The sequence below is a fragment of the Chlamydotis macqueenii genome, chromosome 1 (assembly GCF_036417535.1).
Source record: "Chlamydotis macqueenii isolate bChlMac1 chromosome 1, bChlMac1.mat, whole genome shotgun sequence".
In the NCBI taxonomy this organism is placed as follows: Eukaryota; Metazoa; Chordata; class Aves; order Otidiformes; family Otididae; genus Chlamydotis; species Chlamydotis macqueenii.
In genome coordinates this window covers 33,634,246-33,650,454 of record NC_141556.1, presented here as the reverse complement: position 1 = coordinate 33,650,454, position 16,209 = coordinate 33,634,246, and the positions used below count along the sequence as shown (strand labels likewise).

General features: G+C 37.5%; 1 protein-coding gene across 4 annotated transcripts in view; it reads right to left on the bottom strand.

Moving 5' to 3' along the window:
* Positions 1-16,209, bottom strand: part of ARID2 (AT-rich interaction domain 2) — a 101,676-nt gene that overhangs the window by 20,753 nt on the left and 64,714 nt on the right. For all 4 annotated transcript variants that reach the window (XM_086748370.1, XM_086748377.1, XM_086748367.1 and 1 more), the window contains 9 exons: positions 10,287-10,353; positions 9,952-10,202; positions 8,773-8,869; positions 8,486-8,695; positions 7,929-8,096; positions 7,469-7,544; positions 4,330-4,464; positions 3,680-3,879; positions 435-3,298 (listed from right to left, as the gene is read on the bottom strand). In XM_086748370.1, the coding sequence (XP_086604496.1) occupies positions 435-3,298; positions 3,680-3,879; positions 4,330-4,464; positions 7,469-7,544; positions 7,929-8,096; positions 8,486-8,695; positions 8,773-8,869; positions 9,952-10,202; positions 10,287-10,353 (4,068 nt within the window). The remainder of the gene's footprint in view (positions 1-434; positions 3,299-3,679; positions 3,880-4,329; positions 4,465-7,468; positions 7,545-7,928; positions 8,097-8,485; positions 8,696-8,772; positions 8,870-9,951; positions 10,203-10,286; positions 10,354-16,209) is intronic.

The following is a 16,209-nucleotide window of genomic DNA, read 5'->3' as shown; positions in this document are numbered from 1 at the left end:
GCAAGCCAGATGCAGCTGCAGTGATTAACTCAAAAAAAAAAAAAAAAAAAAAAAAAAAAAAAAAAAAGCATTCACCCCACTGTAAGCAATAATGACCAATGATAAAATGCAGAACAATACTGATATTCTTACAACACCATAAAACAAATCACTGTTCTTTTCAGAGGAGTTAATCCTTTAAGGAACACATTCTTTCCTTACCGTGTATTATCAAACTTGAAGCTACAAATTACTCTAAATTCCACTATTGCCACTGACATTGAAGTATGCAAACTATTAGAACGTTAGTGCATGAAAGAACAGAAACCACCATTTTCTGAGTATTTTAGATACTATGCGACAGATACCGACCGAGTACACATTTTCACCCGCGTTATTTCACAGCATGTCAGAATTACAGTTGGAATAAACATAAAAAGAACACTGCAACATACCTGTGTGACCATGCTTTGTATATACGTGGTTGGATGCTGCTGCTTTTGTTGAACAGCACTTTCTATTGCTACTTTCGCTACAGTGCTTGGATCCGCTCCAGCTGGCACAGCAACCATAGTTGCGCTGCAACCAGCATTGTTGGGGTCACTGATTGTAACAATTCTAACTCCTACTTTATTTGGAATTCCTGGAACAGTTTCCCTGTCATTATCCTCTGCTGGCCTCTTTACAGTTTTGCATTCTGCTGTGCCATTAGTAGACCGAACTTCGGATGACAGGGTAGACTGGGACACTCTAGGTCCTGAGTGTGGAACTGCTATGATTTGATGCCCCTGTATAACAGAGGCTGTAGATTGTGGTGAGACAACTACACTTGGGCGTTGCTGAGGCACATCTGAATTCAAACTTGAAGCTAGAGGTCCATTAGGTAAATCAGTGTTGGTACCACTAAGTTGCTGGGTTAACAGTTTTGCAGCCTCCTGTGTACCGCTTACAACAGGTGAACTACTCAAAGTTAATACAGGCCCATTAGAAATTCTTTCCCCTTGATCACCTTTGGCAGTATCTTGCTGCGTGGCATCCAAATTCCCTTGTTGCTCCACTGAAGATATCTCACCATTTCCTACATGATTGGAAGTTTTGTGATTTGGAATGTTTTTGCTCAAATGAGAATCATCTCCTTTATCAAAATCACAGATTCCATTAACTAGGGGCTTCTTCAAATCACTTTTAATTTCCTGTGTGTCCATTTGTTCAAAGTCCTGCTTTCCAGGAGCTCCGTTCTCACCCATTTCTAATGATGGCCCATTACTGACTTGTGAGCACTGATTGGCCTCATTCTGAGTTTTCCCTGAGTTAGAAGGAGGTAGACTGGAGTCACTATACTTTCTCCCATTTAAAAGACTTCCCACCTGCATTTCATTTTCTTTTGCATCCCCATTGCTGGTGTTTGCAGCTTCTCTTCGGCAGGAAGGATTCTCCATAACTTCAATTTTACGTTCATGAATGTGTAAACCTGTTGCTTCCTTTGCTTCTTCCTCCTTTTGGCAAATTATTTTATCACCTTTGAACGGGGGAGCAGCAGTACACGGTGATTGTCCAGCTGAAGGTGCTTGAGTAGCTGGAAGTGTTTGCACCTGTAGCCCAACTCCTGTCTGGGCTCCACTCACTGCAATTCCTGCTGGAGCAATGATTTGAGTTGCATTTCCCTGACTCACAGTTGCAGTAGCAAAACTCGTATTTGGCACAACTGTTATCGTAACCTGGTTGCCAGTAGTCCCTTGAAAAATAGTTGCTGGGCTGTTTGAGATCAACTGGCCTGGCAATATCTGTAAATTAGAAATGGGTACTGTTTGTACTGCCCCTTGGGGCTGGATTGCACCCGGGACCAGCTGAACATTTTGCTGTCCAACTAGCAGCTGCTGAGCTGGAGACTGTCCTTGAACTCCAAAACCTGGTGCCTGGTTATTGGCCATCTGATAAACCACCTGAGGGCTAGGAGCTCTTGCATTGTTAGGTGGAGGAACCTGTGGAGCTGGGAGTATAAGCTTCCCCCCTGGAGTTGAGGGGCCTCTTTTCGGAAGAAGCAGTTGTTTTATCAGACTAGACTCACCAGAGTTAGGCTGGCCAACTCCTGTATTAGCTTGTTGTGACTGAACTTGCATTTGTATTGGTTGTTGTACCTGTACCTGCTGCTGCGATGATGCTGGTGAATGTTGCTGCTGCTGCTGCTGCTGCCTCTTTACAGAAAGCATCTGACTGACAGTAGGAGGGGGTCCTTGTGACTGAGGAGTGGTAGATGAAGATGACATAACTGTAGGGACTTGATTATTTGTAACTGGACCAGGGGATGGTGAAGAAGATGGAGTAATGCTTGGCTGTCCAGTCAACTGGACAGTTTGACCAGTGGGAATAGAAGCAGGATTAGCAAGCACTATCTGATGAATGGCTGGTGCATACGTTTGACCTTGCTGAGCTGGCTGGCTTACAATCACTACACTTTGCTGGGATGGTGGTGGAGGCTGCTGCTGTGCCTGCATCGGCTGCTGTACCACAGCAGGTGGAACTTGCTGAGATGGCAGAGGCTTTGGTGCAATATTCTGAAACCCTACCCTAGATGTTGGTGGGTTTTGGACACCTGCGATTGTAACCACCTGCCCAGCTGCTACTTGGAAATTTTGAACTGTGGTGGCAGAAACCATGTTAGATGCAGAGGTTGTGACGTACTGCTGTGGTGCTATGATGACTGTATCTTGCTGCTGGTTGCCAGCAGAGGACTGCTGAAATGATGTCTGCCCAGGCTGTGATGACGTGATTAGCTGTTGACCCTGTGAAACTGCTGAACTGCATGCTGGTATGTTTTGTACTCTGCCAAATATATGACCCTGAGGTACAGCTTGCTGAATTACCGTAACAGGAGTGCCTGAAGGTATCTGTCCTGGTACCACTGCATGCAGTGGAGACTGTTGTTGAATTACAGGTTGGTGGTGAAGCAACGTCTGAGAACTAACAACAGTAACAGACGGCTGTTGTCCTGTAGTGCTGTGATTTTGATTTGAAGCTTGTGGTGCTCCTCCCACAGCAATAGTAACAGGAACTCCAGACTGAGGAACAGAGCTTTGTATTACTGTGGCCTTCACTACTTCACAGGATATTGGACCTTTATTCTGTATAACAGTCACTGGAGCACTTTGTTGCTGCTGTGCATGAATAGAAGGATTTTGTGGAATTCTAGAAACAGTCTGTGCCACAGTATGAACACCTTGAATTGGAAAAGACATCTGTGTTGCTGTCAAAGTTGAAGACTGGTTAATAGGGGTCCTCTGATAGTGATTTCCTACGCTTGGTAGCCCATGGGGGATTCCTGTTGAAATAAACACAATAAAAAGTTTGGCAGCAAAAATTATTTCAAAAAACAGTAAACATAACCGATTTTTTCAAATTCAAGGCTTTAATTTGTATTTCTGTGTGAATCAGTTTCTCTTCTCAGCTATACCGCATCTGAATTAATGATGCAGCAACAATGGCTTGTCTACTGACTGACAAGTTTATAGATTACATGTCAGATACTAGAATGGCGTGCAAGTACACGCTGCAATACTATTCCTAACACTACTGAATAAAATAAACAAAAACACGTGGCCCTAACTTCCACCACTTTCAACCTATTTCCAAAAAAACTTTTGTCTTTTCCTGTCATATCAGAATCATTGCAAAATACTTGATATTTAATTAATTTAAAAACCTGCTGGCGAAGGAGACGAAGACACATCAGGAATTGAATCAACCCGGACAATTGGGGTAGACGAAGTTGGTTGCTGCTGATAGTACATCTGAATGGGAAGTGGTATAGCTCTCCTTTTCACTCCTACTACATGTATATGTGCTTGACCATTGTTACTTGGATCTTCTACTCTCTTCACTGTATGATTTGGAAAAACAGTTCTGCGAAACACAACATAAATCTATGTTAATAAACACAATAACTCAACTCTCTTACAATGTTTTTGTTTTAACCAACTGCACTAATGCCTGCACCTTTGCAATACAGCAGGATTCTCCAACAGCATCTGAATACTCATCATTGAGAACTACCAGGTCCACCTGACGGTTGGCCAAGATCTCATACAATCTAAGAAGAAACTACAATACCTTCAAAAACTACTTTGTAAAGAATTAAAAGCACTATAAGCAGAGAAGGAAACCTATCAAAGATCCTGAAATAGAATGAAATAAAATTAAACAAACTCTAAACATTTGGTTCAAATAAAATTCCAAAACTGGATGTCTTTCACACTCAGCTCAGCAGAACTTTTCTCTAAGAAATCAAAAGCTACAGATTAGCTTTGAGGACATACAATTGTTTCTTTATTGTTGCATGAATTTTTGTCTTACCGTAGACATTTATAAAATCCAGTTGATGTTAGGATTCCACCTCGAGCTAATTTACTACAGGTAGAGAGGTATTCAGAGTACATTTCTGCTCGAGAGACCGAGCAATCAAGATTCACCTCAAAATGTGCATTCAACCTGAGGATGAAAAAATAAACTATGAAGCAAAATATAGGCAGAGTACTTTTAAACTTTAAGACACTTCTGTCTGTATCACAGAGACTTTTGAGATCTGATAACAACACTGAAAATAGCATTTTAGTATATTGTCTTGTCAAATGTCTCTTCCATACTTTCTCCTTCTCACTGCTTATGATTCAACACAGAAAACCCCTAACACATGCAGTCAGTTTTACATGCAACAACTTTGATACCTATGTAATACACAAAAGAGTTTCTACATATGCCTTGTTTATTGTATATTCAGAAACAAAACAATAAAAGAATGCATTCCTTGGTGACATCTCCTCCCCACAACTCTATTACTTATTTATTAATAATTCTACTGTAGCAAAGATGGACTGAATGCCAGGTAATTCTTCATCAAAAATTTCTATCAGAAGTCAATGTTTGCAGTAAATCCAAGATTTTTTTAACTGATCTGCTAATGCAGTCTTACAAATACAAGCAAAACCAGAGACAGAATAACGACCTCAACCACCTTTGATAGAGGTGTGAAAGTAGGAGAGAGGGGACTGAGATTCTAAGAGAGTACACACACAAATATACACATTGTTATTTCTCGAGTCCCATGCTACACTGACACAAACAAAAGCCTTGAACAATCCGTTCTGCCTAACATTCAATTTCCAGGGAGAGAAAGTGTTTGCATCTCCTACAGACTCTCCACAAGCACACAGACCATCAACCCCCAACCAGGAAGCTGTGAGAGAAGGAAACATTTTCTATCAGTTTAATTTTACTTCTTTCAGATCCATTATTCCAACCCAGAGACAAGGGAACGGTTCATCCCCAGCAGCAAACAGAGGTAAGCAACAACTCTTACAAAATGTTAAAATACCAGTACCAGAATATAGGCTCAGACAGAATAAATACATTTTTTAAATTGTCAGCATTTACTACATGGTGCTAACACTTTGTAGAGTCCTACACTCCCAATATAACTAGATGCTTCAAAAGAGAAAAAGCAAATTATTACATTATTTAAATTGCATTCTGTCATAACCAGTAAAGAGTAAGTATAACGTCATTTCTCCTGCAGCTGAGTTATTTTATTATTATTACAAAATTTGAGATCGCACTGTATAACAGAAAATCTAGGTATTAATTAAATTTGGCATATCAGACAAATGACTGTTAGTTGAGTATGTCATATTAGGGTGACACACTATCACTGGTACCAGCAAACTGAAGATATTTAGGTCTTATCATGGTGAAATGGGATCTGCGATTAGCACCTTCCTGTCACACGTACTTACATTCCAAGGACTCCTACTCAGGCTAAGCTGGCTAACAGTATATCCAGGAAGGTCAATTTAAATACCTTGTCTTTCTGCTGCTTCCAAGAGATAGTAACTTTTCTAAATTCTACTGCTATGATTTACTCATTTTCCCATTTCTCTCAACAGGAAGCAATGACTAAAACATACAAATTTACATGAATGTAAGCCACTCCATGACAGCACTGATGAAAGTGTTTAGAATAGGCTACTCCCTCTGTGCTTAATTTGTCTTTTTTTTTTTTTTGGCAGCACTGTTAGTATTTAATTTTTACTAGCTCATATCTACCTAAGACTGATGGGAAGAAAATCAAGTACAAAACAATAGTATTCAACACTAACAGTTGCAGAAGCACAAAGAATCAAAAACAAAGCAGACGTCCCAAATCTTCCTGACGTAAGGCTCTGTGGTTTGCTTCAATATTTTCTGTCATTTGATGGTATCACACAGTAGCAGCATGGTACATACCCATTCTTATTTCAGCAGTTGAAACTTCTATTTTACATTTTATACAGAGTGCAAAATTCACCTTGCTTACAACTTTACTACTGAAAGCTAGATGTCTAGTACACTCTATAGTCAATAGAGAGAAGGTGGTACCAGAAGGTAACTTGTTATCTCATCAGAAACTAGGCAGGTGAAGGCAATTCATTTTACTACTAGGGAAAAATCCTACTCCACTCATTAAAAACACAGCCTAGAAAACTAGCTTTGGTGAGAGACCAACTTGCAGATCACTAAATTGAACTGTGGTGATTCCACCTCCAGGTATCCCTGTTCAAACATCTAAACGTGAAACTTCTCAGTCTTTCAGCAGTACACATCAGTAATATTTTGCAGTGTGCAAACAGGAGCACGGGAACAACATCAGCTTTCCGACAAGAATCTCCAACATTTCCCATACACAATCAAAGCTCTGCTGGAAGTATAAGTAAAATTACATGATGAACTAAAGCCCTAAGCTTTGACAAATTCTACCCACTTTATCTCAAAGGTCCTTGTATGATCAGTAAGACAACTGATGAACGTATGAGTTGTGAAGCAGCAGAAGTGGAAAGGTCCATGAAGCACCAACTAATACAAATATTTAGAGCGTAAGTAGATTTACCTAAGTCAAATAGTTCACAAAGATCACCCTCAGTTCACATGAGAACCACAGGTGGAACAGTTTTTCTCTAAACATCTGACAACAACAGTATTAGTTGAAAGCAAGAGAAATCGGATGGAAAAGGCTTTGATCTTCCTTAACTTGCTCGAGGTTCACAATGATCACATAAGAGTTTTGCAGGGCCTAGCTTCATAATTACTTTTATATTGGTGCAGTAATATAGCAACACATTACCAGATTAAAACATTCATGAAACAGATAATGCTGCTTGACAATTTAAAAAATAAATAAATAAACCCAAGATTAGTGTCAAAAATCAAATTAAATTATATTCTAACAGAAAAAACCCAACTAATTTCAAGTATCGGCTGTCAAAGAGTAAATATTCTGGGTGAGTTTTTTCTTTCATACTTCTTCAGAGCAACGTCAGAATGGTTTTGCTTTGTACTTTTCAGAAAATTGAGTCTAACAGTAAATAGACACAAGCTAGCAAATTCTGTGACACACAAATACAGCCATTTTTTCTTTTTTTTCATTCTTCATTGAAGTATTTGAACAGAACTATACACTTACCACTGACATGCAAATTTCTCGCTGTCTATTTCTACTATTCCCGGTGGTGGAGCAACATGTGGTGCTGTCCTAGAGGCTGTGGACAATGAGAGGAAGGAAAAAAAAAAACAAAAAAAAAAAACTTGCTGAAATGATTTTTGTTCTCCTGAAGTACAGTACTTCAACTCTATGACTTTCACTAGTACAGTTTATCCTGTGTTTGTAAGCAAGGGTGTATCACGAAGTGCACAAAGGTGCACTAAGCAGACTAAGATTTGCACCACACTTTACCAAAGTGAAGCAGGACATGCCAAGCCCAGAGCCACCACTGAAGTGCAATCATGACATGATTTATTTATGATATTTATTTACACGATTTACTTGTTTATGTAAAATAATCAGAAATCTACAGAAGACAAAAATCATACATGTCATACAGGACATTTTGTAGAAGCATGTGTTCTCCTGCAGCGATACAAACCTGGGACACCTGTTGCATGGGCCTGTGAAGAACCATGATCCATTACTTGTGGTCTGACATCAGGTACTCCTTGCTGGCTAACGCACTGGTGTTCAACGAGTTTTACAGCAGTAAGTGCATCAGGTCCAAACATCTGGATGTCCATAGAAACCAGACATACTAATGTATCTAAAGTATTAAATGTAAAACCGACAATGACATTAGGACAAGACAAATGAATGCTGCTGTGACATATTGATTTGCTGTAAAACTGACAAATGTTGAAAGAAAAACCTCTGCATGCTTTTGTAGATTTTTTTGTTTTAAACACACTTCCTTCGTGGCATTAAGAAAAAAAAAAAAAAAATCTACTTAAAAAGTTTTAGCTTCCCTAGCTACTAGCATCATCAACTTCTTGAGGACAGAGAATAAATTTTAGTAAAACTTTCTATTCTAATATCCACCCCTAAGCAGCACAAACACATGATCAAGCCACATTTTTAACCACTGAACATGTTATATTCCCAAGTCTTTTTTCCTACATAAGTGAGAGTTAATATATTTTGCTTCTCCCTTACCTATGCTCTTCTCTACTTTAGCAATCTTTGAGCAGGCCACTTCTCCCATTTCTGTGAGCATGTATAGCACCTCAAGCGCTGAGATGACAAGTAGCACATCTGGTAGCGTGAGATGACATATGATCTCTTTATAGGATTCTTGATCCACATATTCACAAATTAAGACACCGTTATCTTCAGCCTTACAAAGATTTGCCAAGATTTCCATGCCTGTAGAAAAAATACAAAACAGTTGTAAACAGCAATAATTACAATTCTAATACAACGAAAATAGCTAAAGATCTTACCTCTCATTTTTAAAAATCTATCCCTTGACATGAGGCATTTTGTAACAGTGTGAAACATTAGATGAGTAGTTTTGAAATCAACAGGATCCAAAAGAAGCTGATGAGAAATAAAGAAAGAAAGAAAAAAATCTATGACTAACACTACCCATATAGTGTTAATGGCTCAAATTCCGTAATTTGCCTATCAAAACAAAAGATACATAAGTATTTAAATGCAGAACATATAAATTACATTTGCATTCACAAAACCAGAACCCTCTGAGCTTTTTATTGTAGCTAACGTTTTGAGCCCTCTCCTCCTTTTCTGCTCTGAAGTAGCAGTCTGATTTATACTTTCCAGTGCTCAGAATAACGAAAATAACTTTATTCCCAGGCAGCCAACAGTATACACCTATGTATTTTAATATCCAAAGAACAGTACTTGAGAAATGACAAACATTCCTTCCCAAATGCGGTCACAATCGTTCACCCTGTTTCCATCTACTGCTTCTCAATCAGAGCTCTCAGACATTCTAATATGTAACATTCTCTCTTATTCAGAGAAGCTGGATACATGGTAAATGGAAACACCACAAGACTCATTCTCCAATACCTACCCATTTAACTTAAATTTTTACGTTTTAAAATATGAGGGATATCTGAACATATCTACCTGTAAAGCCTGTATAATTTATCTGCACAATGATATGACATACTGAAATAAGAGTATTTTACTACATTCAAACCTCTTTGAAAAGAAAAGGGTGCCTCACATGATTCAGGCAGTATACACAGTGGCATACGACCAGCTTACTGGTGCCCACTACACACGGCATAGTCATCTTGAAATTATTACTAAAGGTTTTAATTAAAAGTGAAGAAGCTATTGTACAGTCTGCAGAATTAAACTAAATTCCTTTCTTCTTTCTGGGAAACTAAACTAAAAATTATGCACTGAGTATCTTGTACTTCCCGATACAATTAGTCTTCTCCATGTGATTCTATTTAAGCAAACTGACACATACCGTCTATATTTTTGTTTTGTCCTTGAATACTTGTTTTCAAATTGCTAATTACAAATTCAGAGAGTAATTCATTTCCTGCTTCATCCAATGACCAAGGAAAAAAAGTAAGTCATTTAATTAACACTAATGTTTTTATCAAATTATATTTTAATTGTTCTGTTTTGAAGCACATTACCTCTGCTGCAATATTTCCCAGGGTGTCAAGCCCCAACTGCCGTAGAGAAATAAAATGACTATGAGCAGAGAGTAGCAGGAAGCGAAGACAAGTACGATTAGCTGCCAAAAGTTTAACATTTCCCTCTTCAAAAGAAAGATTCCGTAAAATCACTGCAATCTGAAGTACCCGCTGCCCTTCAATATCATTAATGCCCAATTTGCGAGGTGGATGAAATAAGGATTCCCAAATCCATTCTTCTGTTGGAATATCTACAAAGTAAATAAATAAATTTTAGTCCTTGCTTTGCTATATTTACCAGGATGCATGTATTAAGATTAGTCAAGATGTCTCACCTTGAGATTTGCTTCTGTCAGAAATTAGATCACGAACTTCAATATCCTCAACAATATCTTTCCAAAACTGAAGAAAGAATTAAAAATACACTTAATTTCTAGGGGATTCTATTTCTTTAAATGTTATAATTTTATTTCTATTACTTCAAAATATTGAAAAAATATGAAAAAGATTGTTCTTTAAAAATTTCCTAGTATCTTGATTTATCTAACAGTAACAACATTTTTCACTCATGGGATGATATCCCAAAATGTTCAGTACTTTACAATAAGATACTCTTCCTTTCAAGCACCAGAAGTACGCATTCATGATCAACCAACACTACCACAGAAGTACTTTGCTGAAGCACATACTGGAACTATATGGACAGTTTTCCACAAACAATTAGAAATACAGCAATTATAAGTGGAAAAAAAAAAAATGAAGTTCATTCGCCTTCACCTCCTACAAACAGTGATCTCCTGAAGCAGAAGATGATGACTCCTCTCAGTGTCAGTAGATTTTAGCTCCTCCTAGAAGTACAACAGTCAATTTCTATCTCGAGAGACCTTTTAAAAGTCCTGCTATGTCTCCCGCATACTCATAAATCAATGAAAAGAGAGAAGCAACAATCACCTTCACCAAAAACCTCTATGAACAAAACAAAACAGAATGCTTCAGCAGACTGGAATTCAAATTACTTTACAAATATATGGCCTGATCTGTAAATGGTTGTTATGTCACTAGTCCTGCTAAAATTCAAGAATTAATCAAGAGATTAAGTTTTGCAAGCTAATAAAAACACACATTGTGACATATATTAATATAAAAATATATAATGATACATACATTCTAATATGTACATTATAATAAAAATACAAACATTCATTTGATTAATAAAATTTATACATTCCTTTGACTCACTAATGAAATACAGTTCTTCTTTTGGCTATGATCAGAGAATAAAACCACAAATAAATCTTGATAAAAAGGGAAGGATGGAAAGTACAACCAGCTGAACAGCAGGAGGAATTTTGCTATGCAAATGTAATTACTAAATTACAGCATTCATACCAAGCTTGACACTATTATTTTCTTGAAAAACAGAATACTACAGATTTTCTAAATTGGAAGGAAAATAATTTTATTTTCTACTGCAATGCCGCTAAATGATATCCAAGTGCTGTTTAGTAAAGAGGATTACTTACACAGAAAGGATTATTACCTCATTGCAGCAAAGACAAGAACAGCCAGATGAAAGTCTAACTTCTTATTGTTCGTGACAAACAGATTTTTCTAATTACTACTGAGGCTATCATCAAGAGCCACAGAAGACCAAAGCATGCAGGTGAAATTTGCAGCATGTACTTCATTTTGAGCTGCCTTTACATTTAGAGAAGGAGACTATGTCAGGAAGAGGCTTCAGTCATTATTTAAAAAAGCACACTTGTCCCAAAACTACTAGGTACCTGCTTTCCTTTAGGATGTTTCCTTTTGGAAAAGCAATGGAGACAGTAAGCCTTCACATTTCACTGCTACTTAAAAGAAAAACCTCAGAAGCCTTTACAGATTAGTTGTTTAATCAGTTAAGGATTTTTTGAAAAGTTAAGATTGAACAGAGATACTTAGTCTTTAACTTCAACCTGAATCTCTTTGGAAGAGGCCAGAGTCAATCACAATACAGTGTTAAAACTGCTGTCATATATTAAATGTTAAGCATAATCACATTTTGCTAGCTGAATCCTCCAATAATCCACTTTTCGCCTCTTAAGTGTATAGTCCACAATGAAACATTTAAAAACCTCTGGAAATATAAAGTTATAAAGGAGCAATTTTTTCCTATCTGGAAGGCAAATCATCCCAGACATTTTCTCAAAGGGATGGAAAAGGAAGATTTAAGTTTTTTCTGCAGATGAAGACATTACAGACACTGCTAAAGATAAAGTGTCAAAGTCCTATAGCTAAAGACGAGGACAGAAATATATTGTTAGAAAACTGTACCTCTCACCTAAAACTCACAGAATAAACAGATCCACACGAGTTGCTTGGACTACTGAGAGTCTCCCCTTCCTAAAGAAGCAGTCCGTCAAACAATGCTAGCTGTCAGCTCAGATGAGAATCTCTTTTTCAGATAAGAACAGAACATGGTTTCTTTTTGTAAGTTAAAATGAGGTACACCACGGCACCAAATAAAGTTTACTTTCACATAACTGTTTTTCTTCAAATTGTTTCATTATGCAGTCATGCTGTGAGCATAAGATACTACTACTCAAACTAGAGAATTTTTGCCTCAGGATTACCTAGAGCATACGCACAAGCCCTGTTACCAACATGAAGCACACCAGAATAATCTGCATCCCCCACAGCCTCGGTTCCTCTGAGTCCTAGAGATCTGGAAAGGCTCTTAAAGCTCTAAGGAAGAGAATCTGCAGGATAGGACATGAACATGCAGACAATACAGCTTTAAAAGGAACCATTAAAAATATACCTATTTTTTCTTTCTTGAGTGTTTATTTCTACATACAGAAGCTCTATGGGTGGTAACGCTCACCAAGAACATTGCTTTACCTATCGAAGTGTCCCATAGACTTCTGATTGCTAAAAACTGTAGGTTTGCATTTCCAAAGCAACATCCGTCATGGGTGTTTCAGCAACAATGAAATGCCTACTGCAGTAGCAAATTGGGCTTCCTGTGAACACTGTGCAGATTTTAAGATTTCAAACATTCTGCAAAAACTCCAGCAATATGACCAAAGAACTCAGAAATAATATCCGAAAGATAATATCACAAAAAAAACTCAGAAATATTATCCTAAATACTCCATTCAACAACCCAGTAACTTAAACAGCTTATCAGTAAGTAATGTGTTCAGAAATCCAAGCAACACAGACACAAATGAGGCATTTAATGTATCTATTTTAGAGGGGTCAGGATTTCCCAAGATTTTAGCTGTTGACAAGCACGCTGCAACAATGAATGCACAGATGGAAGCCTGATACGCATTTATGAGCTCCAAAACACCTGAAAGCTTTACCGTTGGTAGCTGAGGTGAGTTCCTAGCCAAGGAAAGAGGCATCTGTCTCATTATTTAGAAGGCAGAACAACTTTCCATTTGATTCCAACAAGCTATCTTCCAGCAGGCACCATTACATAGGAGAGCTGCCTATCTCCCACAGAAAAGTTACTATTCTGTTCAGGGAACGACAAACAGTTTGAAGCAATACTCTCGTGCATTGCATGTAAGTCATGTAAGGAATTTAAGAAGCGTAGTCACCCTAGCCTAAGAAACCAAGTTATCAGGCAGAAAATCAAGTTGTACAAACATTGTAAAAAATGTGGGTTTTTTTGAGAGATGCTACGACAAACAGATTTCACCTGACTCCCATATAAACAATAATGCAGAGTCAAGAGCGAATACAAATTCTGCATTTTTTCACTCATAGGACTCCAGGAAACCCCAAGCAGATTCCAGGACACTTAAGACCTCTTCAGAAATAAAGAACAAAAGAAAAAAAGTCCTTGGTAAGACTTTCAGGAAGGTAAACTGTACTTCCATTCCTTAACTGGAATGATGAAGCCTGTTAATTACAAAACCTCTTGCAACATAGTAAAGAAATCCACCAATATAAAATAAAGTTATCCTCCGTGATTCTGGTGAAATACAGATGTTTCTATGTCTTAGACAAATCCTGACACTGGAATCACATGTCCTGTCAGTAAATGACCAAAAAAATCACCCAGTTCCTCTTCCAAAGCACTAGGATTACCTACAATGATCACCATCTTGTACTCCTGAATAAAGAAGTTCAGACATCCTAAATTCAGAATGAGTCTGCAGTCTCTACCTTTTTTTTTTTTTTTAAAGAAAGAAGGATTTGGCCCAAATTACCTTCTTCTTTGCATTTAAGTAGACTGGTTTGATTGCTCTCAGTCCACTCAACATTTGTCTCCTGCCTAAGCAGGAAAGATCCTCAAAATGGATGGGGTGAGCAAAGAATGACAAGGTGGAAAATAGAATTAAATAACCTACATAAAATGTTTGCGACCAGTCTGTTACAAGAAAACAGGGTGAAACATGACAAAATTTTTGTTTGCCCAAAGAAAAAGCTAAAGTAGAAAAACATTAGTTAAGTCAGGACTTCTGGATGTTCCTTTGAAAAACATACTTGGATCACACAGGCAAGAAAAAAAAATCAAGTTAGGAGCAGTCATTTATTCCTTACTATAACCTACAGATAGCTGCAATCCGATACCACATATCAACAGAAAGAAAGGATGAAAGTGAAGCTATTCATCAACAGTTATTCCTATACATGTATTATAGATCGTGGTAACACATTGGTAATAGGAATATAAAGCTAAAACGTGGAAGCAAGCAATGAATGCTTGACTACGTGACACCCAGATACTAAGACATAATGGACAAAGGTAAAGAAGTTGATTCATGTGACAATCTGATTACTGTCAGTAGCCGAGTTCCTTTGGAAAAAGATGCACAGGATCCAGAAGTGACTGGAAATCAGATTAACAAAATTACAGTCCATAAAAACAACGGACATTTGAGTTCACAAATCATGTAAAGTAGCAATAATCACAACTACTTGTTGTCCAAGAACAATCTTGACAGAGCCCTGTGAGAGACAAGAAAGGTGACATTTGAGAAGTATTTCAGGCATTTACATGCACAAGGATCTCTCTCTACACACTGAGAAAGTTTCAAAGAATAAATGCACAATAAAGAAAATTATTATTAAACTTATACAAAGAAGAAAGAGTTGGAAAACAAAATAAGAACTTCAGGAAAAAAAAATTAATCAGAGAAGCAAAGCATTACGCAAAGCAATAAAGAAAGCAAAAACACTCCATAGAATGGATTTTGGAACTCTACAGCTAGAAGAGGCCTAAGAAGTCCAGGAACATGAAATCCAAATGCTTAATCTGAAGTAAACAGAAATGAATGGTATATGAAGAAATTTAATGCAATTATTCATATACTACCTCAGATAGTGGGCAGCTACTGGAGACATGAAAGAAATACCTGGAAAAACAGCTAAGCTATCTGATTATAAACATGCTACATAAACAAGTCACTCTTGAAAACTGCACTCACAAGCGAACCTTGCTAACAAGAGGAAAATCAAAGAGAAATTAAATGGTTAAAAATGGGAAAGCTTCCAGAGTAGAAGAGAAAACATCTGAGCAGGATGTCATCAGAGCTTTGTGATAGGGATGACAAGACAAAACAAGATGCCAGGCTAAATGCCAGTTGTTCCAATCCTTAAGTAAGGACTTGCAGTCATTCCAAACTAACTAGAGATACAAGCTTATTGAGAGCACCAGGAAAAATCAAGGGGGGAGAAAGCAAAAAAATAACATAGCTATAAGGGATAACAGCAGGTTCAACTAAAATGATATTCCAACAATTAATGGAACAGATTCACTGACTTGTAAATACATTTAATTCAGTCTAGAGGGAAGTACTGCAGAAAGTGAGAAAATACGTAGCACTGCAGATAATGGAAATTACAAATTTTCCACACAGCTTTTTATAATGCAGTAAGAACTGGGGGGAAAGGGGAAAAAATTAATAAGGTAATTGATTCCCTCAAAGTTTAGTATAAAGAAACACGTTTTTCATCTTCACCTTCAACTGGAACAGTCGTGATGACGGAGGACACAACTAAATAGGCAAGCTCCTTTGCTCATGAATATGACATTACCAAACTAGTAGACTGTTCTGAAAGAATCATGATACTACATTTAAATCAAAATTAGAGAATAGCAGAATATAAAATCAAAGTATTGGTGTTGAAACAATTGACAAATTATTTCTGAAAAATTAATACAGAACTCAAGAGCTGACTGAATACCAAACAACGAACAGCTATTGCACAGATACTTAAGGGTGGGAGAAATACAAGCGACGACGCAGTACCACTCCT